The sequence below is a fragment of the Falco cherrug genome, chromosome 5 (genome assembly GCF_023634085.1).
Source record: "Falco cherrug isolate bFalChe1 chromosome 5, bFalChe1.pri, whole genome shotgun sequence".
Classification (NCBI taxonomy): domain Eukaryota; kingdom Metazoa; phylum Chordata; class Aves; order Falconiformes; family Falconidae; genus Falco; species Falco cherrug.
In genome coordinates, this window is record NC_073701.1 from 67,061,341 (window position 1) to 67,087,211 (window position 25,871).

At 36.0% G+C, this 25,871-nt stretch overlaps 1 protein-coding gene across 1 annotated transcript in view; it reads right to left on the minus strand.

The window, feature by feature from the left end:
* The window catches only part of SEMA3E (semaphorin 3E), a 145,235-nt gene that overhangs the window by 39,365 nt on the left and 79,999 nt on the right, over nucleotides 1-25,871 (minus strand). Inside the window, exons 3-5 of the mRNA XM_005443743.3 lie at nucleotides 23,917-23,976; nucleotides 18,839-18,958; nucleotides 809-902 (exon numbers count right to left, since the gene is read on the minus strand). Of these exons, the coding sequence (XP_005443800.1) occupies nucleotides 809-902; nucleotides 18,839-18,958; nucleotides 23,917-23,976 (274 nt within the window). The remainder of the gene's footprint in view (nucleotides 1-808; nucleotides 903-18,838; nucleotides 18,959-23,916; nucleotides 23,977-25,871) is intronic.

Genomic DNA, 25,871 nt, shown 5'->3' on the forward strand with positions numbered 1-25,871 from the left:
TCTGGATTCCACCCTTTACCTGCTGTTGCAGTCTATTTTTAGTCAATGTACTATAATATTGCCAAGATTTGTTTGCTTGATCTCACAAAATGTTTTCAGGAAAACATTATAAAAGAAAAAACATATGGTTTGCTATACTATGACTTCAAAGGTCCCAGCCCTACTGTGATATACTTACCAGCAAGGCACAGAGGAGCACTATCTCAGCACAGCTTTCTGGCACTGCAGGACTTAGGCTGATTTCTATTTTTATAACTGTCAAGGATAAGATCAAGTCTCCTAACAGAAAATCACCAGTTTTGGATAGTTCTGTTAGAAGGCAGGGTTGGAAAAAATCTATTTTAATGTCAAAATCTGTAGAATATAAATATAATATAAATATAAATAATAAATGGTTGATATAAAACCAGGTAAATTCACATTTTTACAAGATGCTTATTACTCAGATTACATCTCAGTGTATGAAAAATCGTAAATTTTGTGTATTTGCCTCGGCTGTGCAGAAGACTAAGCCAGACATATTGCTTCAATTTGAAGGAAAGCAAGAGATTATTTCCAAAATTGTACAACAATCAATTACCTCTTCAGGATGGCATGTGTCATATAACATCTACTCACTTCAGTGAGACACCCTTGCTGGAGTTACCACTGCCTGGGATGTAATATTAATGTGGGCAGCACCATGAGGATTAAGTCTGACACGTTGAAGGCTGCAGTGGAAGACTGACAACACTTTGGTGTGCTGAAGAAAGACACTCAGAATGACAGATTGACAGGACCGTGAAGCTTGTGACATAAAGATCATTACCAATTAAGATGGAGGTGAAGGAAGAACTGGGGTCAAAAGGGCACCTGCCTCGTCCTCTCTCAAATTTGTACGATTCCAGTTGAAACAGATGATCCTTTAAAAACAGAAAAATCACAGAAAAGAGCATAAACCCTACAGGCAAAGACAAAAAAGTCCTTAGAGATGAGCTTTAACTTTGTTATACCTTTATAATGGATTGACTTCATTAGGTAGAAAACAAAATTATGGTTGCTCACTGATGTACTAGTAAAAATTCTCTGGGTTTCTTCAAACCACCTTTGTGTGTGCACTACCCCAAAAAATGAGTAAAATATGCACTGAAATTGCACTTATTTTATTTCTGTGGGAGTAGGGAGTGAAGATTCCTCTATCTTTTCTCCAAAGTATCTAAACATTTAATAGATATCTAGCCATGGAATGTGTTCCCCCTCTTAAAACATTTTTTTTCAGTAGTTGTTAAATATATCATGCTCTGTTATCTTCCCTTGGTAGCTTTGAGATGTTTATAGATCTTCCTCATAACAGTTATGTTTAGGAATGAATCCCCATTTATGGTTTTCAGAGCAAATTTAACAGAATATCAGCATAAAAAGAACATCGGCAACTTAGTTTAATTTGTCTGTGTAAGGCTTTAAAGGCTGAGAAAAAATTTACAGTTTAATTTCATTTGCAATGCTGTTTCTCCCAGCTTTCTCAAAATAGCCTATTAATGCCTGATTAAAATATCAAGTGAGAGCACAATATTTTTTTTAATTTTTATATTAACAAAAAACCATGCACAGAACACATGGGTGGGGGAGAATAAAGAGGCGAATAGGGAGAAAGCTATGAAAGCTTCTTAAAATATATGACACCCAGCCATCAAGCATGTGACTAGTAAATATTTTGACAGTCTAGCGGTTCCAGTTCTGTGTAACAGTTTTACTCAAAAGTCTACTGAAATGCAGATTATATCAACATATTGGATAAATGCAGCCTACCTGTTTGTTAAACTAATCTCAGGTTCATGTTGCTAAAATGCTAATGCAAGTGTTTTGTGAGGCATTAAATTACATGTGACAGGACCCCAAATCCCCCAGAATTTTAAGGAGTATCTGCCTGGATTTCTCCCTTAAAGCGAATGTTCTCAAAGAGGTACAAGAGGTTTTCAACAATAAAAAACCTATTTTATTAGACCTAATTTTTCAGGTATTTATTCAGATAACTCAGTATTTGCACAGAAAAAAGTTTGATATATCTAGACTGGACAAATAGTACCCTGGTGGTCATTATTCAAGTGTATGTAGTCCTTTTAGTCCTTATGCCGTTATAGCAGATACTTTTTTTCTGCTGTTGGTTACATTCATGTAATTTGGGGGGTTTGCAGCATATGCAGCTTGGTCCCTAAAAAATTGTGCTGTAGAGAGATACAGAAACCTGATAATGTGTCTGCCTTCTGCAATGCTGTATTCCCCACTCACCTATGTCCACCTATCCCACCCTACCACCTACAGATCTCTTTCTGCCTAAGCAAGTGCAATTGCCCCACAGCAAAACTAATGTTCTCTTCAGGTAGCTCCATTCATGACAGTTACGCTTTCCTGAAAAAAAAAACAAACAAACATGAAAAGAGAAGGAGCAAAGAAGCAGAAGAGACCATTGCATAGGATGGAAAACTGGCAAGGTAATAACAATAAAAAATGATTTATTTTTTAAAGGGCAGAAAGAAAAAGAAAAGAATGTAAGGAAAGTGGGGAAGTTGTAGATCTGTTAGTTCTCATTCACTGGTAAATAACTGAATATTTGTATGTGTTTCATTAAAAAGAGTTAATTGTAAATTTGTCACAAACCCCTCCACTTCAGAACGTTATTGACTGCTTAATCCCCAGATAAGCCAAGCTGATGTACCTATCTCCCATTCCCATCCGTCCAAATAATACATGCCATTTTCCTGCAACTTCTGATCAAAAAGATTCTCATTAGTTTGAGAGTTTCTATAAAAATGGGATGCAACTCAGAATTCAATTCTGGAAAAATAAGACATCTGTTTCATGTCTACTTGAAGTGAAAAAGCCACTCCAAATAAAGATAGCAAGCAAATACCATACAAATGTAAGTAGTAGTCCTAAAACTCACAAGATAATGAAGAATTCAGAATCTCACCTCTCCAGAAGCTCCTGTGTTGGAGCTGATGCAGCAGAAAATAATCATGCAGGGTAGAGACTGGTGGTGCAGGAATATTATTTTCTGCTGTATCAGCCTCAGTTGCACATCAGTAGTAACTATTTCCCCTCTGCTGTTGGGTAAATGTCAAACAATGAAGAAATATTTACCTGTGTGTGGAAATTTCAGCCCCATTACATACTTTTCGAACATCACACACCAGGTATTTTTCAAAACTAAATACCAAAGTATTTTGTATCAACAATACCAAAGTATTTTGTATCAACAGTAGAAAAAAAATAATAAATAAGGTGAACTCAGGAAGGGAAAGAAAAAACTTCTGAAACTGCACAAAAGGACTAGAGAGTCATAATTGTCATAAAATATGATGAAAAGGAAATACTTCTAAAAGCAATCTGACTGCATGATGTTATTCACTCTTTAATCAGGTAATAAAAATAAAGTTACCCAGGAAAAAGTTTCTCTTCTGAGATCTCAACTAAACTATTTGTCAATCAGTTCAATAAACACACACACAGTTTTTAGAGAGAAATACATAGAAGTAAGGGAAGAGATAAACTGAGGGTTAAAATTTAATAATTTTTTCTGATCTTAATACTTTCTGTTCATTTTTCCCCACTGTAAAATAAACTTTTCTATGAAAGGAAAAAGTAACAGATTTAAAACTGATTGTAGAAAAAACATACTCAGATAAAGTGATCAGGTGTGGAAACAAAATTGTTTTGAAACAGTACTTGAAGAAGTTGTACTATCCGTACTTCATGGTTTCTAGTGCATGGATCATAGTTCGTCCTACATAGGAAATACAAACTGGATTTTTTGTGCTGTAGGACAAGGCATAATCCCACCAGGGCATCACAGACCACACTTCATATTCATGTTTTCCGCTGATAAAATGCCACCGATATTCAGATCAGGGAGTCTTGGCTGGTGTGGGAGGCTTCCAGATGATGTGGAAAGATTTTGCATCATTGTACACCAAATTATAATATCATAATGAAAAAGCTACTAATGGAGTTAACCATTCCCCTGAGAATCCAGATGAAATAAATGGTAAAGACAAACCTACCTCTTTTAACATTCATGACATGAATACGTTTAAAACATCCAACTATATGACCACAGAATGAAAACGTTAAGCAGAATGCATATTATCCTTTCATTATCTGCATTTTAACAGCTGGAATTTCTGAGCAAGGATTGTAGTCCAAATACATCATCTAATGCTAACAGTGAAGGTAGACAAAAATTTGGATTTCAGTGCAATTTGGAGTTTTTAAGTGGATTTCACCGGGTTTGATATAAAGCAGGATATGTATCTCATAAATTTTTGCAGATACATGTAACTCTCTGAAAAGTCACTAAACATGTAAACAATGACTCCTCCATGAAAGATTTTCAACCTTCACCTTTTAGGACAGCATACCAAATATTCCATGGTTGCAGTAAGTCATTCCCATCACTGGGGCAAGTAACTGAAGATCTGGTGTTAGATATGTCAGCTTCCACGGGATGCCAGTTTAAATGAAATGAGTGTGACACATTAATAATCAGCTTGGAAGGCTAATACCATAATTCTAACCCTCCTTGCTGTTTGTGACATTGGAATCCCTTGAGAAACACAGAAGAAAACTGACATTTTCCTCACAGATTATCCAACACAGCAATTCAACATTGCAATTTATTTTACAGGCACTTTTCAGGGGTTTAGGGTAAAAATTATGCAAAAACACATATGGAGGGCTGGGAGTGGAATTACAAATTTCTACATGTAGTTTGGGAAAAGGAATGGGGTCTGGGTTTGATTTATGATACCTATGACTTAGGAAACTTAATACACTTTCAAGTTCTATTAAAATAATAATGTTCTTTAAAAAGAAATATAAGATATTTCCAAGGCATCAAGCATTTTGTCATTACCTTGATGTGAATTGATAATTTTAGACAATGAAGAAAAATGTAGGCTATAAATAATAATGAAAGAAAAGGTCAGTCAGAACCATTAAAATTTAAAGACTGCATTTAACTTTTGTGGCAAAAAATTGCTTTCTCTAGTGCCAAGTGCTGCTTTGCTCTGGTTCAAGACAGCGTTTATGCCTGTGATTAATTTAAAACATATGTTTACTTCCATTCCTATTCAGCAAAGAACCTAAGCCTATTCTCAGTGTTAATACAATGGCTGTATCTTTTCACTAAACCAGGTACTTAAAAATATAGAAGCTTTGGTTGGATTTTCCCTCCAATATTATTTTTATAAGGAAACATAATTTGATTTTCTGTAAAGGGATTTTTTTTCCACTTTACATTTTTATTATTTTCCAGGTAACAAAAAAGTCAAATGTATCATACTAGCATTTTTTAAAAGGAAATTTAAACCACTTCAGAACCTTTAATTACACACTTAACTGTGAATGTATATGCTCCAACAGTAGAGCCAAAGCCTGCTCTCCAGGAGACCTGTGCCTTTTTGTGGTTGGTACATTTTTTGGTTGTTTGGGGAGTTTTTGAAAGTGGGGCTGGTGTTGTTTTGGTGGGCTTTTTTAAGAAGTCCATGTTACTTATATTGCAGGATAGTAAATCGTATTTAGAGTGTTGTAGGGAGAGACTGTGCAGGTTTTCATAAGTTTTTAACACTGGCTATACTACTCACTGTCGATGTAACTCACTGTTCAAAATTCGTTCTTAGCATTAATGATCTCATAGTTATTCACCCTTAATTAAGAATTGTGAGAGTTATTTGTTGCATTTCATTTACTAGGGGTCATATATTTGAGACCCTTTTAAAGAGAACCTTGAATAAGAAGGTTCATGTGCAAAGGACATGGAATGGGAAAATCTAAAATAGAGATGCATTGCTTATACCAAGCCATGAGAAGTGTTTGTTACCTTGATAAAACTGTGTGTGCTAGTGTGATATGATCTGCTCTTTTTTCTGTTCAAATAATTCCTAAGGCATCAAAAAAGGGAATGTAAATGCCAAAGAGTCACCTTATTTGATCATAGTGCCCTGTCTGAGGAAGAAGACTATTGGGAAGGGATGGGACTGACTCCTCAAGGTAAGGACATTCCAAAGAACTGGTGAGCTGAGTGACCTGGTAAAGTGGGGTTTAAAGAAGGGTCATCAGAGTCAGAGGCTGAAGCCCAGAGAAAGAGAGAGAACTGCAAACGGAGATGGTATGGAAGAGAGAGGGCTGCCAAAGGGATGTTCACATCCCTGTTCTCAAGCCAGTATGTTCAGAAGCTTTCCTTAAGCCTCTGAACAAAAGCTGTCAGGTTAATTTTCACTTGCAGGGTTTCCTTCTCACAGAGCGCTTCCATTGAAGTCCATTACAATGTTGCCGCCCTTCTTTATGAGAACAACACTGAGACCCTTATCCCAAAACTAGGGATATTGTACTTGGATTCACTGGTTCCAGGTACTCCCTTTTTTTTTTTTTTCCCTAATACTATCTTAAAACCGCAGTAACAAAACAATAAAGTAACAGATGGGAAAAACTGTGATTTTAAAACTTCATCAAGTTAGGTACACAGTGACACACAGTTGTGGTTTTATCAACAGTCTTCAGTGCCCTGAAAATGAAAGTAACTTATGCAATCTCCAAGACAGTAAACAGAATTTATTCAGTAGAAAATAAAATTTATAAAATTTAACATAGCAGTTGTCCTGTTTCTAAAGAAAGAAAACAATTATTGCCCATATGTGCTTTCCCATTTATTAAAATAATTTTAAAGTCTGATTTAATATTAACATAACGCCTTTAAAGTCTGGCATTTTGTACATACATATGTACCCATGTGTACTCACACAGCCTAACATGAGGAACAAAAAACTTTTTTCCAAAATGAATCAAACATAAGTTTTGTAAAGCATTTTACTAGTGTAACTGGATTTTTTTTCTCATGTGAGAAATTGAATGCTGACTCAATCCAGAGAAATTCTGTGACCACAATAGAAAGTGAAATGCAATGCATAGGATAAATCTCATCTTGATTTCCATTCTCCTTTGCACTATGTTTTTAGTATAAATTCACATGACATTTTCTTGCAAATATTCTTTAGTTCTGTATATTCTTAAAACACTTTTTTCACTTTTATTCTTTCTTGTAGACTCACTTATTCTTACGTTTTTATTATGACATAGAAAGACACACTGAATACACTACGCAGAGCCCTCTTTTAGGAAGAATGAACCTTGACTTCCTCATTAAAAAAAAAATAAATCTGAAAAATCACAGAACATGTCTGTAAATCAGCAGAAAATATAATTCAAATATAAGTCTCTAAACTTAACTCTCAACTCCATGACCTGTCTTAATCTGTACATTTGCCTCATGAAAAAGGCACAGGTTAAAAGAGATATGCAGTAAAAAGTTTTGGTTTTGCAAAAACCAAACAGAATATAACATACTGGGTCAGGCCTGAAAAGTCGTCTCATGTCACATAGCCTTTTGTATTTAAGCAGACTAAATTCTGGTGCTAAGAAAAATGTGTATTAACAGTATCTGATAGCTATAGTCCCAAATATTAGGTAGGTGCATAACTAATGTCAATCCAACTAACTCATTCAAGAAATTAAAAATCTAAACCCAATAGAAAATGAATCAATATGATGAGGTTTATATAAAGGAATCTGTCTTCCAAATTTTTATAATAATACTAATAAGTTTCTATTGCAACTTACTGGCCTATTTAAGTCAATGTAACACAGGCATGCAGATATTAGCATGCAGGGTGAGTAACACAAGGATGCTCCAACAGTTGAAGAAATTTTAATTTCATGACGTACTATCTTCTTCAAAAAATCCAAACAATAATTTTCCAAAGTTTCTGAGCACTGGCAAAAAGTTTCTCTGCTTGTTGTCAGAGGATAACTAACATTTAAAATTACACCTTCCATGTTCACTCAACTTTATTTTCCAAGCCAAATGGGGAAACAATATTAGGAAAGAGTCCTCAAAGAACTGGCTGAAATAGTCAGGTCTCTGCTATTTAACATAATTAAGATTATTTGGGACATAGTATTTCTTCTGAGGATCTGTTTTCAATCCTCTTTACTATCCAGTGACATACTGAAAAGATCAATCGTCCTATGGGATGAGAGTGCATAAAATGTTACAGACATTAAATCCTCCCTAAAACTTCAGATGTATTTTTCAGGTCTATGCATTTTATTCCACAGTTAAATGATTAAGACACATTGGGCTCCAATCTGAAAACATGTTTAAAATCTGGAGTTATGTCAGACTGCTGTCTGAGTTTGCTAAAGGATTAGCAATTTGTGACTTGTGTCAAAATATCTGGCCTAAAGTGACAGAAAGAATATATTTCCCTGATTTAATGTGTGTGAAATACTCCAGCAATAGGAAAAAAAAAAAAAAAAAAGCCAACCCCTCCCAGCTACCCAGCATATAGAAATCATAGGCATTTACCCTTAGCAGTTCAGAATGTTTAAGCAGAAGTGAGTGAATAAGTCAGAATTTTAGGAGGCACGTCTTTGCATGACCTTAAACTGGATACATAAACTCATTAGGGTCCTATGGCATAGAATAGGACCATTAAAAAATAAATTATGATCATATCGCACTAGTGTGATAGGTAGTATATATGAAACTTCCAGGGACCACATAAAGGATCTCTGGAACTAAAATGCTTGGATGGCTGTATACAGAGATACATTTTTATGGCCAGGTGAAAGAGGAGCTAAAGATAGCTCCAAATTGCTCTACAAAAGCAAAGGGATTTCTGTGAAGTGCAGTCTTTACACAGAGCCTCGCTGGCCAAGACTCTCCTTTTCCTTGATTTTGGCAGGCTAAACTGGTGTTGAGGTTTTGAGGGTCACATCAGAGCAAATACCAAATAAAAACTCTCACCTAACGATTGCTGTCCTAACAACTGGGACAAAGGGAGGACACAGCTCTGTGGTCGAGTTTACAGTCTAGGCTTTGGTGGTGGATGGAGCAACAGGTGGCTCGGGTGTGGAGAGGACAACAGCTACATTCAACCAAGAATGGCTTTCAGAAGGAAAGCAGATACCCTGGAGAAGTTCTGCCTCCGTGGACTGGAGCCTTAGACAGCCAGCAGTCCTCTTGCAGAGCTTCAGCAGGGCGTCCCAAAATGGGACATTCTGGAAGAAAGGGCAGAGAAGCGGATCTACTGCCTCTTGATGACACGCACGAACTGCAAGCAGCACTACTTTTTAGTTCACTTTTTCACCTGGATCCATTTTCCTGGATAGATCTAAGTCAAATAAGAATAATAACCAGTAATAAAGTATACAGGAATTATAGAATATTAAGGATGCACTTTATAATTTGGGAAAATATTAACTGAACCCTGTCATTGTTAAGTTTTTGCTGGTTTTATTTATGATGACTAACACGTTATTGAGCAGTACCTCGACTCCTCAAACAATGCCATAGACTTCAGCAGGTGCCCTCACTTAGAAAAAAACTTTTTCTCATAAATAAAGGTGTCAGAATCTAAAAATCACTGTGAGTAGAGCTGGAATATTTTACCTACCCCCATCAAATTACCAACCAGGGGGAGTATTTCTTTCTCTTTGGGCTAATAATATTATTCCTCTGTATTGATTTGTTCTGTCCTGACCTGTTTAATCTTGCAAAGGGCAGATCTAATATGATGGAAAATTCATTTCATATGGCTGATCAGTTCTCTACCAATCTGCCAAATTGAACTTAAACTTCACATATGGCCATATTTAAACAATATTCAAAAGTGGTGAATGTCATTCACCTCATTTTATGGATGGAGAGTCCTGTCAAACAAACCTGTTGTCTGTTACAATGGGTAAGAATGACAAGTACAACTGTGCTGATACAGAATACTTGGTTTTCTCTTAGTTTCAGGTAATTGGTATTATTTGAAATACCACTTGAAATACTTGATATTTCACTTAGTAGGTAGCTGTTTGATGAAACAATGTGCATTGTAGAATTATTAAGAAATAAAAACTGCTGACAAATATCAAAGTATAGTTGTTACTAGGTACGCATCAATGAATCTTTTTTTACTGGAGGTTTCCCTACATTTTGTTTTTGATAGAAAGATGATTTTTTAATTGAGTGGCAATGGGGAGGCATAAGTAATGAAGAGAAAAGGTTAATGAGAGCCCTGGGTGCACTCAGGTTATGGGGTGCTCTGAACACTAAGCTAAAGGTCAGAAGCTAACAAAGTAGATTTTAATATAACTGTATCCAGAGTGGTGTGTTTTAGAGTAGGAAACACAGTCTGTTATCTGAAGTACATCAGAATGCCCTAGAAGGTGGAGGTTCAGATTTTGTTCAGATTACTTTCACGTATCAGGCTGAGGTGCCTCATTTAGGATCCCAAGATCCTATCCCAGGTGCCTTGTTACAGCTGACAGTGACAGACACCTCTAGAAATCTCTTCATTGACTTTGTCATGTGAGATTATTAATTAGGTGCCTCATCTAAGTGTGTAACCTGGGATAAGTCTGTGCTCCAGAGAAGAACTTTGGGTCCCAAGTGCAAAATACTAAAAAGAGATTTCTCATTGTGATGCTGTGCCAAGGACTCAGCACTTGAGTCTATGGAAAGAGGGATCTCAAACAGAGGTAGGGAAGTGACCTTGCCTGTACACACACCATCGAACAGCATGTCTGGTTCTAGTGTCTGCACTTCCAGAACACGTGAAAATACTGCACAGAGTTCACAGGAAGGACACAAGTAAGATTGAGGAATCCTTGTGACAGGAGGTTTAAAGAGCTATATTTATTCAGCTTATCAAAAAAAAGTGAAGAGGTGGCTTGGTCTTTGTGCATAGGTACTTATATGTGGAAAAGATGTGGAATAGATAGTGGGAGACTTTTCAACTTTACTGTCAAAGGGGTATCAAGGTTAAATGACAGGAAGTTGAAGTTAGATAAATTTAACCTTTTATAAGTGGCTATTTCCTAACGTTGAAAGTAATTAAATGTTAGGACAGCTTGCCAGAGAAATAGCGGTGTTACCATTATCTGGATTCTTTGAAATGACAATACATATTTTCCTGAAAATATTTTAATTCAATATCTGGGAGAAATTATCCATGCGGTGTGTGACTGATCACATGAAATGGATGGGCTTTGGCCTTTGTTTCTATTTATGCAATACCTATTTATGCAATACCTACTACCCCTTTCCCAGCAAAGCATGGGAAGAACAGAATTGTCCTTTCTTCATTATCCTTACCACACTTCACATACACAGCTGTTCATTAAGGTAATTATTATATCCAAAACACATGAACTTTAATTTCTCACATAACCATAGGCATTGGTTCAGAAGGAACCTTTTCACCATTTCACAAGAGGATGTTTGTCTTTTCTTTTGAAAGGTTTGGAGATTGGCCTGTTGCAGAAGTTGGATTGTTACTTCAGTTGGTGCAGAATTTTTTTTTTTATTATTTCATATTTTGTTGGCTAGTACTTTCTCATTTTAGGAGTACACAGGTAAACCCTGGTTTCAGTGAGAAATACTTCTTCAAGTCAGGGTTGAAGTGGGTCTTCAGCTTTTTCCCTTTTGTAGCACAGCACCTTTCTTGTATGCTGTGAGCATAGGGGTAATCATCAGCTAACAATTTCCTGCCTATTATGAGTGTCGGTACCATTTAATCTGTCTTGAAATGCACACACATTTCACTTCCAAAACCTGAAATACCTTAATCTAATTGAAATTTGGGACTTTTGGATGTTTTGGTGCAATTTGACAAGCTGTGATGTGGACATTCAGACTAGATGATGTAATGAACCCCTCTGGTTAAAGATTCTAGGACCTTGTGCTGCCTACTTGGCAGCACTTTATGTATATGAACATTTGATACTGGTTTAAACATCATCCAACTTAAAGACTAATTTCACATGAACTATAGATGCAGAGGACTGCAAGAAATAAGCAATTTCCTAGTATTTAGGATTGCAGATTCAAATGCATAAATAGTGAGCTGAAAAACCTGCTAAGATTTGGTGGGTGGCATTCTAACTGGTGGCTTTGCGCTCATGCCTAGGGGCACTGTACTTCTAAGCAAATATTTTCAGGGCAAGAATCTGTCACACATTCTATCTAATGAAGGACTGACCAACACCCACTTCTGTTTGGTCAGTGAAACCAGATGTTCCTCCTCCCTAATCCTCTGCAAACTGAGAGCACAGATGAGGTAATAGGAAAAAGCATGGAAAGGGAGTAACTGGGCAGATCATTGTTTGTTTTGATTATAAATATACGTCAGAAACAATATCCTAAAATAATACCTATAAATATGTGTACAATTTCATTTCATAACAAAGGTGAAAGAATGATGACATTACCAAATGCTGGTCACAAGCAGAAGAATTATGCCCTGTAAAAACTAGCCTGAGGTATGACTGGAACATTCTCTTTTAACTTCCACATCAATTCACTTCATTTTGCTAAAGAGCAAGCTGAAGAGCTTGTGCTGCCTGCATTTGTTTGGTGTAGAGGCAAATGGAAAGCTTATTGCACTGTTGAACTTTAGCCTGGTTTTGCTATGAAGCACAGAATATGTAGAAAAGGCACTGCCCCTCCCTACATCCAACGAGATATTAAGGGCAACATAGATTAGAAAGAAGAAATTCCAACTTGACCGAAGTGTTCTCCAAACAAATACACTTGCTGTTTCACTAAAGGCAATTCCTTTCTAACAGGCCTTAAAGACTGAGAATTTAGAGCTATTGTTCCCTGATAAGCAGAATCTCATCTGGCTAATTGCAGAGGAAATAGCATAATAAAAAATACATCAGATTAGGAACACCAAGGGGGAGACCCCCAGAAACCACCAGTGTATTTTGTGGAAAGGGTGACTAGGTCCATCAGCCTTTTGAGGTTGGAGAAACACAGCTGTAGGCAGTTTACTGAGTTAAATGAGGCATTGAAAATGGTACTTTGCCAGCTCAGTGTACATATTAAAAATTTACAGCGTGTTCTAGAAGAGAAATTCTTCATGCACTGTTCTTTCCCACAACTTTTATTCCCCCAACAAGTTTTGTCATGCAGAGATGCCTTCCTCTTCCAGGAATCAGCTCTATCTTGTCATCACACAGTTTGCAAAAACTTAGGATATTACTTCTGCACATTGTTTTCAAATTGCCACTCATTTTGCCGGTCCTATGGAGGCAGAGTAATCTCTTTAGCTGTATCTGTTGGAACCCTCATGTGGGCTTGTTAAAGGTGCTTTGTGAGGTATTTAATAAGGCAGTCTGGATCATTGGAAGGCCTCTGGAGCATCCCTAAAACCTGTTGCTCTGCTGAACAGATAACTCATTAAGAAAAAAATCATTGCCTAACTGCAGGTAGCACATCTAATTTATCTCAGGTTTATCATAATCCACCTAGGATATTTTGAGCTATACGGAACAGTAGTGGAGTACTGTTTTACTAGCGGCTAGATTTGCAGGACCACAGACTGAGACAGAAAGCACTTCCTGCAGTACTTATTTTCTACTACCAACACTGAAAAGTTTATATAAATACAAAAGGAAGGGAATGGGTGCAGATGCTTCCCCACTTTCTGCATTGGCATTAAAAGCAACAGGAGAGACAAATGTTGATTTAGTGAGAATGGAAGAAGAGTAAAATCTCTTTTTCCCTGCACTTTTCTTCTTCTATATTTGTTTGAAGACTTATCTCAGATGTTTTTCTCACAGAGTGCATGGGAAGAATGCATATTAAATTAAATTCATCATGGGAAATTTGGGGTGGAGGGTCTCTGACTCTTGCATTCCCCAGAAAAAAAATGAACTCTCCTGCATTTCTCAATGACAGAAAAATAGAAACAGAAGGAACCCAACCTTTTCTGACCTGCATGGATTTTTGACATTTGGAGGCATTTCATGAAGTCAGTGATAATGAACTCACTTACTGGCTGAAAATTAATTTTCTTATGGATTTTTTGGCCAAGATTTTGTAATATGTTGTTCTGCAGACACCAATAGTTGTTCTGTCTGCAAAGTCAGCACTCTGTTTTTTCCTAATATGTAATTTATTTCTAAATGGAAGAAAAACATTGGGTAATTTGCTGAAATGTTTAAATTTGGGAAAGCAACATTCATCAGAGTCAGGGTAATTAGAAAGAGAGAAAAAGATGAAAAGCTGCATGTTACTGTTAGTGACTGCACTTGTATATTTTTAGAAAGATAATATCTGGCAACAGCTTTACTAAAGTGAACAGTCTGGAATTCCAAAGCAATATCAATTGAACAAGTATTACAATAGAAAGACTGCAGTAAACCATTATATATTTAATCTTTCAAATGGATATATAGTTTGTCATATAATTTATAAATATTTTTTTAGAAAAATATATTTGGCTAGATGCTGTTAGCATAACACACGTTCAAGGTAGAATTCAATGAAGCCAATATTTATTGCTTGTTGGTTTATAGGATCAACATATTCAAATATAATACTTTATATTAAGACAAAATACATACTATCATTAGATTTCTATAAGCCATTAAAAGCATGACAGAAGCCTTTAAACATTTGTAATGTATAGTAGTACAATTTGGTTTTGAAAGTTTTCAAAGCATGTTTCAATTACTACATAGTAAGTTATACGATTATTTTCTAGACAGACTGGTTAGGGGAATGGACATTTTTACTGTGTTTTTTGAGAAACCTAGAGGTTCTGTTTTTCAGTAAGTTCCAAGGAGTAATGATCTGCCAATGAGGCAATCAAGTTCTGTGCATTTCTGGAAACAGCTCCCCTTTTGGCTTCACTGATCATGGATAAGAGCTCAGTGTTATCCAAGACACAGCTCAAACCTGTTTTTGATAAGAAAACATGGACTCACAGCTGCTCAAGAATGTAAGGCTTTATACAGGAGGCAGAAGGTTCCTTTCCACAAGCTGGATTACACCTTACAAAAATGTGCTAAACACAAGATCAGGATGCCATACAGAATGACCATGATTATGGCTTTGGGATACTCTCACTGTTCAGAGGAAAAACCGTAATGCTCCATTTTATTATCAAATGGCTATTCAGAAACAGAAGACTTTACGTAAACTTTTGTGGCAAGCCAGCATGGGACTACTGAGCACCAGGAACAAGAATCTTGACTGGATGTTTTGTTCCAACAAATTATTTCTCTTTGGTGTGCTCAATAAATTGCTGGAGATAAGGTTATAGAAAATATAATCCTGCTATTCTATCATGTTGCAAAAAGCCTGTATCGCTAATTTGTATTTATATTCATTTTGTAATTTAAGAACCCTGCAGTTTTTACTGAGAGGGTTGCATCTTCCCTTCATCATCAGCTCAGGATGAAACTTGTGGTTAAGGACCCTGATGACAGGACAAGTATTTTCTCCTTGTTGATACTGCTGATTCATAGTTCCATATAGAAGAGTGAGTCTAGTTTCATATGCTGTGTTAGCTAGCTATCTGGTTACACAGGAGTCTGCTCTAAGGGCTCCCTATTTACCTCCAACACTTTATACCTTTACGCATCTGCGAAGTGTCATTGTCCATGTGTATATAAGCCTTAAATACACCTTATGCTACTTAAAGAGATTCTGTTCAGAAGTGACACAGTTTGTGATCAAAGTCATATTTTACTGAAATTGAAGTTCAATATATTTATTACAAAATGTCAACAATATCTAAAAAATGTTCTTTTCAGATAGCAGCATATTATGAACTGTATTTAACTGCATGTAACTGCATATTATAAACCAGCATTTATCCTTCAAATGAAAAGTCTGTTTTACTTTTTTTTTTTTTTTTAATAAAGGTGTTTGGGTCTTATTTATAAATGGAATAGCATCATTATATTTTTAAGATTGTTTCATTTATTATCATCTTTCCATAACAGTCAGACGGTGAGAAAGAGGAGCTGAGATGCTGAGATGGAAGAAATGGGGAACAGTAACCAGAAGTTGTCGGATCAGGATACTCTGACCAAACAGAGATCAGCAGAGACTGCACTGCAATTTTCTAAGGAACATGTCCCTTCCCTTCCCTTCCTGCAGTTTCATGATGTTCTTATCAGTCAAAGAAAGCAAGAATACCAATTTGTCTACTCAGTCACATACCATGGGTTATTTTTAACCTGCCATACACATGGCACCTGTCTTTTTTAATCCTGATGGTCAGCTTTTCAGATAATGGAAACTAATATAGCTACTTAGTAGTGTAGCAAATATATTTCCTGTTGGTCTACACAAATAGAAAAATGGTGATTTTCCCATGACTTCAGTGTGGGTAAAATTTTAGAACCTGTTTGACAAGGGAGAATAATAAACAAAAAGAAGGAAAGGAAGTGCAGTGATACATAAGGGGATGATCATGGGCCACACATTCTTATATAGGAGTCTTGTTTCTCATTTTTTGTTTTTCTGGTTTCTATTTTTATTAGCCTGTTGCTTATGCTATCTTAGTGTTCCTAAATATACAGACATTGATTAATACAAACTGGACCAGGAAGCCTGACAGGAAGTTCATGAGAGGAGCAAAGACGACATGCAAAATTGCCTTATTTTAAAATTACGTATTATTTAATTCCTTCCTCAGTTTCAGAAGGCGGTGTGTTTCTGCAATTCAGATAACCTCAAATCTAAGTGCTGTGCTAGATGCTTCTGATTCTGACAGCAGTTTGAGGTGCATGGCATGGGTTGGACCCTTGGAGATTATTTCTGGTGATGTGGTTCTAGTTTGGTTTGTCAAACCAAACATTTACTGAGAAAAACCTAACCAAAAAGATTTTACTAAAATAACCCTTGAGTAAACCCACCCTGAGTTGATTTAAATGAGTACACTTTAAAAACCTTTATATCTGCAATTAATATTTTTTCAATCCAAGTGCTTATTTTACGTCAGCTCCAGCCCCTGCCCTCTGTTTTCCTATTGTTCTGACCGGTAAACAATACTGTAGGCATGGGACAAGTCTGAAGAGCTGCTTTAACTCATTAGGTACAAAACTGTCTGTTAAGTGTGGAGTACAACAATTAAAGTGATGTAAGAGACAGAATTAAACCATTTTGTTATTGAGAGTTTAATGCTGAAATTTGTGAGAAAAAGAATCAGGGGAAACATATTATTTATAAACTGATAAACTGACTAATTCTGATGTGGAATAACTGAGGGGAAAAATCAAACATAATTCAAAATTTAGCTTTAATTTTCTAGGATGTAGGAGAGTTCTTCTGTTTTATCCAAGCTCAGCTGCATAAAACTTTAAACACAACACTTCCGTGATTTCTTTTATATCTATATATGTATATACATCAACTGGCTATTTATAATATAGCTTAAAGTTTTTTGCAAATATTTGGAAATGGAAAGGAAAGAACTTGCAACTTGATTTTGAAGATTTACTTTTTCTCATGGTCATTAGTAAGGTTGGTCTTTATGGTTCACTCTGTATTATTTTATGAATTATATCCACAAAGTTTAGCTTGCTTTTAATGTGGACTCATGTAATTGCAATCACCTTGAAAACCCCACTCCTGGGCATAAAGGGAAGCAAGAACTCTCTTGGATGGGGCTTTAGCATCAGCTCCATGACAAGTGCTCAGCTTTACCAGAAGACATCATTAAATATGATACAACTAAGCAAGACCATCGTCCAGTGTCTTTTCCTGACATTTGCCAGTAAAAGCCAATCTTACCTTTGGGCTGCAGATCTTCTCCATCTATCAGGTCCCACTTCACAAAGTGCAGGACCAAGAATCTATGGTCAGCTGCCTAAGTGGTCATCACATGTGCCTCTAGCAGCCTAGTGAAATCCTCCTCTGACTGCAGGGCAGCTCAGATAAACAGTGGGATCCCTTACCAGTTGTTTTATGTTGTATCTGGGTATATGAGTCCTTCAGAATTACTAAGTATATGATAAAAGATAACTTTGCATGGCCAATTTGCATTAAGTATGGACTTCCAAGGTCCAGATCTAGTAAAGTCATTTGTAACTTGTCCACAAATTCAATCTGATAACTGTTGTAGAAAATCATCCCTTTGAGAAGGCTTTTTTATGTCAGGAATTTCAAAATAGATCCATAAACTCCATATGTTTTTTAAGACTGGCAATGGGAGTGCAATGAAACAAGGATGCAAGGAAGCAAGATGTCAGCAGGATCAACCAGTCAGCATTTTTTCCTCCATGTAGCAACACATAGGTTGCATGTAATCAGGATTAGGTTGAATGCTTAAGGAGGATTATACACCCATTTTAAATGAGAAATTGGTACTTTTGCTGATTCTTTAATCCTGATCTTAAATATCTGTGTCAGAAAGGATCCAGATTTCTGAAAAATCCAGACAAATTCTATTTTTTGCATAAGAAATATCTTGACAATATTGATTATATGCTGCACTTAATGATCTTCTTTGCCATACTATTTCACTCAGCTACAAGTGTCATTAAAAAGCTAATACACACTTGCTCAATATGATCAACGCTAAGAAGCTGAATTTAACAAAAGAATTATTAAGGTATTCCATCTCTCATCTAACTGATAGGTATTTTATTATATGGTGTATTATTTCATAAAAAAAAAATAGCTACCCCCCCCCCCCCCAATTTAATATTTTTTGGTAAGAATTCCTTATTGAATAGATAAGTTATTTTATTACTTATCTAGTAATAAAATAACTGAATAAAAGATGAAGATGGTTTTGAGATCTTTGCATAATTTCCCAAAATATACATTCAAGCTTTAATTAATTTCTCTACTCACAAACTGAATTTTAGACCCGCACTACATTTCATCAGGGAAAATATCTCTTGTATGGTTTGTATGAGCACTTGAATTTAGATATTTATTTTTAACCATAGAGAGTTTGCTGGAATCCAGACCAAAAGAGTCGCTACTGTAAAAGAAATTTCTTACCTCTGATGGATGCCCAGCTCTAATAAAAGTACAAAGTGGATCAAAAGCTCCTGTTCCACAGGCCAGAAGATGCGTTCTGTTGTATCGATGAAGAACACGGATGTAATTTGCACATTCATCCTAGTTATGATAAAAAATAAATATAGGAAAATATTAGCTTTTTTTAAAAAAAAGGTTTGTGTTGTTTTGATTTTATAGTTTTATTTTATTATCTTGAGTGCCCTTATATGAAATTTTCTGTTAAATTTCTGTTAAATGTAACATCTTAGTTCTCCCACTTCATGCCAGTACCTCAGTGCCACTGATTTCATGGACGGACACTTTTGACATGGAAAAAAGCAAGTTTAGAGCACTGATTTATCACCATTTATTTTAGACACTTAACCAGTTAGGATTTACAAAGTTATAAAACACACTTTTCCACTTCTTTAATCACAGAGATATTTTGCAAATCTTTTAATATTTGTTTTACTAAGCATTATTGGATGCCCTAGACATTAGACTCAGAGCATGAGATGTGAATAGTCAGCAAATGGCTTCTCTGTCAAGTTAAATAAACTTTATCTAAGGAAAAATAACACTTTTTTTCTTACATTTATCCATAAGACCACTTCACCATTTATTTCCTGTATAATTAATTGCTAATCAATATTTTCTAATATTGTATAACCTCATACTCTATCTGTTCCTATTGTTCAAACCCTCCTTTGAAGAAGAAATTATTTATTCCCCCCAGTCCCCTCTGGGACTCATTAGTGTATTTGCAGCTTCATAAATATTACAATTAAAAAAAATTTCAAACATCCCTTTGAGATGTGGTGTCATTCATTATCCTTCCTCTGCTAAACTAGAAATGGAGACAGTAAGATAAAAGTATCCATTGATTTTGGTACTCCTGGGACATGGTTTTACAGAGTATTTAACATTTTGCAATGTTTTCTATGTTTGGAGCAAATTTCCTATTCATTTCCATTTGCCGCTCAACATTTCTGTAACTCAGACCCTGGATTTTTAGCCAGTCACACTAAGTTTAAGAAGACAATTACGGTGGGATTTTAGCTAACTTCATCTATTCTAAAGCTTAGACATGTAATTTATGCTGCTGTTCTAGGCTTTTTCAATAGGCGATGAAGAATGCCAGACATCTCCAAAGGGCAATTAATTCTATCCTAAAATGGATGTGTAAAAGAGAGTGGAGGAATTCCCTTTTTTAAAATTGGCTGTCTTTCACTGGTAACTACTCTAGTTTTCAGAGTGCTATGTTTATCTGAGATCAGTCCTGGGTCTTATTAACCATCTGCCAGAAGCCATTGTCACAGAGATGAGTCTGAGGCAGGGCTGCGGGCAGAATTCAGCTCTTGCAAATCCACATTGGGTTCAAAACTAAGAAACCATCTTTCTTCAAATCCTTGTGTCATTCAGTGAAAGTCTTCCAGCAGCTCCAGCAAATAAATAAGGATCATAAGGAAAAATTCTCCTTTGTTACACGATTCTCCTTAACTGTTCACCTTGAAGGTACATCATGCTAACTGAAAGAAGGGGGTAACCTACACAGGCAGGTAACCTTTTTGCAATTAAATATTATGTATATGCAAAGGACAAATCAACCATGCAATATCTTACTTTTGGAATTTCTTAATTCCTAACTAATTTATTCCTTTTTCAAAAGTAAATGAAAAAACCAGAGGTTTTTCTTCACATGGCATCCACATGGTTTCTCACCTGGACAAAATTTTTCAGACCCGAAAACACCCTGCTCCTTGAATTGTCAGACAAATTGAGAGGAGAATGAGTTGAGATTAGTAGGGTGTGATCCTCTCTACACAGATCAGCAAACAAAGACAGAGGGCCCCACTTCGTATGTGTACTTCACAAACATTTGCTGATTGGTGGTAGCAGAATGGTAATACAGAGGAATTTTATGATGCTTTTCAGTTTTTAAATAGATGCTTTGCTGGGCACTGATGTTGTTTGTCATTCTCCCTCCCCTACAACTATGACCTTCTTTATTTACCCCCTCTGTTCTCTCTCAGTGGTGCTCTGGTCTTTTTACTCCATAGTTTCCCTTTTTACCTACATGTTTGCAGCTTTTGATCTTTGTCTCAAAAACACTGTGGATGAAGACAGTTCATAGGATTTTTTTTTTATGGGTAAAAATAACACATTTTTTCTCCCATGCGCCTTCATAGAAATGCCTGAAAATTTCTGCAGAAAAAACAGGATGAGGCAGATGTCAAATACAGAAGAAAGTCATTTCAAATGGCTAGACTTTATCATCTATAAACAACAAAAAATGGTGCTATGCTGGGAAGTGTCAGGCAACTAGGCATCACTTCTGACCCTACTAATAATATCCCCTGTATACATAACAAGGAAGGGATGCATCAGCCAAGGGAACATTAAAATAACTTTTCTTCCTACTATATTAATTAATTAAATGTTGTGGTTGTGTTTAGGAGGCTCCATAGACATTAATACATGTGTGGAATTCTATTCATTCAAAGCTTCTAGTGTGAAAGATCTAGTCATCACTACAGTATTTGATTTCTGTATCTGAACGATGTCCAATTCTGATAAAATAATTGCAAGGATCAAAAGCTTTCACACCACGGGCTAACAGGTGTGTTTCCTGGCACGCTGGACGAGAGCAGGAGGATTTTTTCCTTGACTTAACCCAGGTCAGAAAAGTGTGGCCTGAGTTTAAGACGATGCACATGTTATTAAGACAAGGCTTTTCTAAGTGTCCTATCAAGTCTGTTACAAACTCTCTGAAACTGTGTGTATGACTACAATACTTGCAGTTTTACTGCTGCAGGATGAACTAATAACTTTTAAAGGTTGTAAAAGCTTGTAAAAGCAGCCTGTTCAGTTACATAGAAAGAGGTAGCAGAGAACACATGAAGTACCTCAACACCGAGGTGTTTATTACAACATTTTCAGCTCTACTTAATGTTAATTATGCCTTGAGTATCAATCTTTTGCAACGGAAAATAAAGAAAGGAACAGCATGGGAATAAGCAAAAAGGTCTGAAAGAACACTGATGAGTGATTTTTTTCTGAGACTGTACACTGTGAAAAATAACATTCAGTACTTAGAAATGGCAAAGGCAAATTTTAAGACATTATGCCATTAAGTCATTGGCTTATGGCTACAAAAATTAAGGTGAAAAGAAAAGCAATAGGAAAGTTTTTTATTCTAATTTAGATTCCTTTCAGGTTGAGCAATTTAGTTTTGAATACTAAGCATGCTAATGAAAATTACTAAGGTTTTCCTGGCATTAATTAGTCTGACTCATTCACAAAGTCCCGTATATAATTAGGTCTCAGGTGAGGATTAAATATTGTTTGGTATTACAGTATTTCCAGACTTCACAATTTTAGGATCTTTTTCTTAAAGATTTTAGTTTTGGAGTCTTGTGATTATTGAAAAATTCTGTGGTTTTCTTAAAAAAAAACCACAAAAAACCCCCACCAAAATTTCACAGTCCAGAGAGATGTGGGAAACATGAACTTCTTTAAATGATCACATTCATTATAATGCGAATTTGAAGACTTATAATAACAAAATAGATTGTAAAAGATTTTGATTTTTAGGGAATCTTGTAAGTGTGAGAGGTATATCTTTACATTACATTGGAATAACTGTATCTATTTCTGTATTTATTTAACCCAAAGGATATTGTCAAAGCATCAGAAAATAAATCGCATCATGTTGTGGCGAAGGAAAGATGACAGAGCTTTAACTAATAACAGTCTATGCTGAGATGTGGTATTAAATAAAGCTCAGAGACTTTAGGTTTTGCATTCATTTAATATGACCACAAACCCTGGATAATGTAGAACACCACTGCCGACAAAAGACACCTGAAATTCTCAAGGCTATAAAAGCATCCATAAAAATGCAATGAACTTTTAAGACACATCAAAAAGGATCAGTTCTAGGCTGGGTGAGTGTAAGGAACAAAGTATCATGTATTTATTATTATAATTTATTATTATTATTATCATCATTTAGTATTATCATCCATTATTATTATTATTATTGTTGTTGTTGTTGTTGTTGTTGTTATTGTTACTGTTGTTATTATTACTGTTGTTATTAGTAATATTATTGATGATTATGATGATAATTATTAATTTCCAATCTGGTTCACTGATTCCTTTGTTGTGGACAGTTGTCATGCTTGTACTTCCACCAGAATCTTTATAGCTTCCTGATCTTCACTGGGTCTATGTTGTGGCTATCATCAAGGCTGCCTGTTTGCTGTTTCTGAGAAAACCTCCTATGTGCCTTTCTGCGTCCTACATTCCTGTCACTGTCACTGTAAAACTATCATCATTTTCAAATCCTTTGGTACAGTGTAAGCTCTCTCAGCGGTGGGATTTATTAGGTGTTGTACTTGCTGTTTGTTTATGAGGTGCAGATAATGAGCTTGGTGCACTGCAAAATTAGAGAGCTCCCATCCAGAAGAACTTCCATCCTGTGGTGCGAATGATATCAGCTGCTGTGTGTCAGTGAGCTTTCAGGTTTTTCCCTGGGAGCTGATTACAGCCAAGACACTGAATCATAAGAATAAAACAGTTTTGGGGCTCATTAAAACAGAATATTTGTATTAATATACCATAAAAACTTTAGGGCAAGACAATTTAGAGTATATTTTGTAATTACTAATAATTTAACTGCTTTTCTGGATCTATTCTAGAGAATGTGTATTTTAAAGATAAATCAGAATGTGATAAAGTTTGAAAGGAAAATTTATTCTATATGTATGAAAAGAAGGGGAAATAGAAATGGTGATGGAGAATTAATAAGGTACCTGCTTTGATATCACCAGGAAAAGAATTAGGAGATGGTTCAGATTATCGAAAGTGCTTATTGTCCATTTGTGAGCTGGTTTGAAAACAAATTAAACTAATAATTTATTGTGGTCACAGTAGTTTACATGTTTTTTAAGCTGCAACACTTAGAATCATATCTGTGCTTTCATCTCTCTGAAGTTTAGGGATGCCTGAATCCTTGTTCTGGACCAGCCACTGGTATAATAAAGTATATTTGATTTGTAATTAATGATACTCACAGCATCTCTTCCTTTAATTATGCATTCTTCTGCCTGCAGAGGTGTACTAGGCCAATGGATCTGAGGAAAAATGAAAACAAACACAGAAATTAATTCAATCAGCAATCTGATTGTCTCCATCCAGCTTTCCCTCTACTTTTCATGTGAAAGACTCATAGAACTGAATCACAGAACTATAGAAGAGTCCAGGTTGGAAGGGACTCAAAAGATCATCTGGTCCAACCTTTCATGGGAAAGGGAGCCTAGATGAGATTATCTAGCATTCTGTCCTATCATATCTTTAAAACATCCAGTGACAGAGGCTCCACCATGTCCCTGGGGAGGCTGTTTCAGTAATTGATTGTTATCACTGTAAAAAAATTCCTTGATAATCTCCTAGTGCAACTTGTACCTGTTGCCCCTTGTCGTCTTCTTGCGGTTCCTTGTGAAGAGAGAGCTTCTGTCCTCATTGTAGCTGCCCTGAAAGTACTGGAATACTGTGATGAGTTCCCGTGAACCTTCTCATCTCCAAGCAGAAAAAACCAGATTCCTTCAGTCTTGCCTTGTAAGGCACATTTTTCAGCATTTTGATCATCTTTGTAGCCCTCCTTTGGACCCTTCCCTATTTATCCACAACTTTATTAAATTCTGGGGACCAGAACCAGCCACAGTATGCGAGGTGAGGGCTGACAAGCGCTGAATGGGATGATCATGTCTATATATCTGCAAGTAATGCCCCTGCAGGTGCAGCCCAGGACCCAATTTGCCTTCACTGGTGCAGCGGTGCACTGATGACTAGTGTCCAGTTTGTCCACCGAGACCCCTGGGTCCCATCCAGCAAGGCAGCTCCCCAGCCACAGAGATCCCAGCCTGTACTGGGCTCTTTGGTTATGTTGTCCCAGGTGCCAGACTTAGAACTTGTCTTTATACTTGACTCATCATACTATATACACACTTTTCATGGTATGTTATAAAGTTTAATCAAGTTTCTGTTAGCATTTGGACATTTTTAAAGTAACATATTCCAGTTTTAGTTTTAAATAGCTATAAAAGTTTACAATGAGGTAAGGATATTTTTTTTGTTGAACTATAACTGCTTGGCTTAGGAAAACTCACCAAACTTAATACCAGTCAACAGAATTTAAAGGAAGTTAATATATGGAACATTTTATATAAATCCAGTAGAAACATCTCTGCTAAATTGTCAGTGATTTTCAACACAGAATATTAATTTTGAAGTACTGATACGCTGCTTCAAGTGACAGTAAATGTTTACAGTGAAGTTAATGAAGGTCAGCAATTAACATCATGGGAGAAGGATTGGCTCTTCACAGTCAATTACTAGAAGTGAAGCCAAATTACACATGCAAGATTTGTTTCAACTACCCACTGTATAAAATTTATGTTTCATTCCAGATGTGTGATTTGTGTAGATGAAAACAATGTTAAACAATGACTGAGCAGACTGGAATGATTACTTCATTTCTTAGAACTTTTAAAAATTAAAACAGAAACATGTTCATGTCAGTGATATCAGGCTTGGCTGAAACCAGCTAAGTATCAAAAAATTGATGTAATGATTAAGACATTTTTGTCAATACTCCACACACAAATTATTTTTCTATCTGGAAAACATATTACAGTTCTTCTGCTAGGCTTTTTTCTTCCTTTTTTTGTAATTGAGTAAACTTATTTTTCTTGAAATAATTCTAACCCAGGGAAAATCTAGGGATAAATCATAAGAAAAGTAAATTGCAAGAGAAGTGGGGATAAATTAAAATCCTAGAGGCCTAGTACTTAAATGCAGGAGGTCGGCTATATGTTATTCTTGTCAGCTTCAGCAGTATGTCAGTGTTTAGGTCTCAATGCACAAATCAGGCCACCTGTGCTGAGACACCATCTAAATACTACAAGGGACCTAAAATTCATTCAGAACATTTGTTTTCAGTCAGGTGGTCTTATAGTCATCTGTGTAT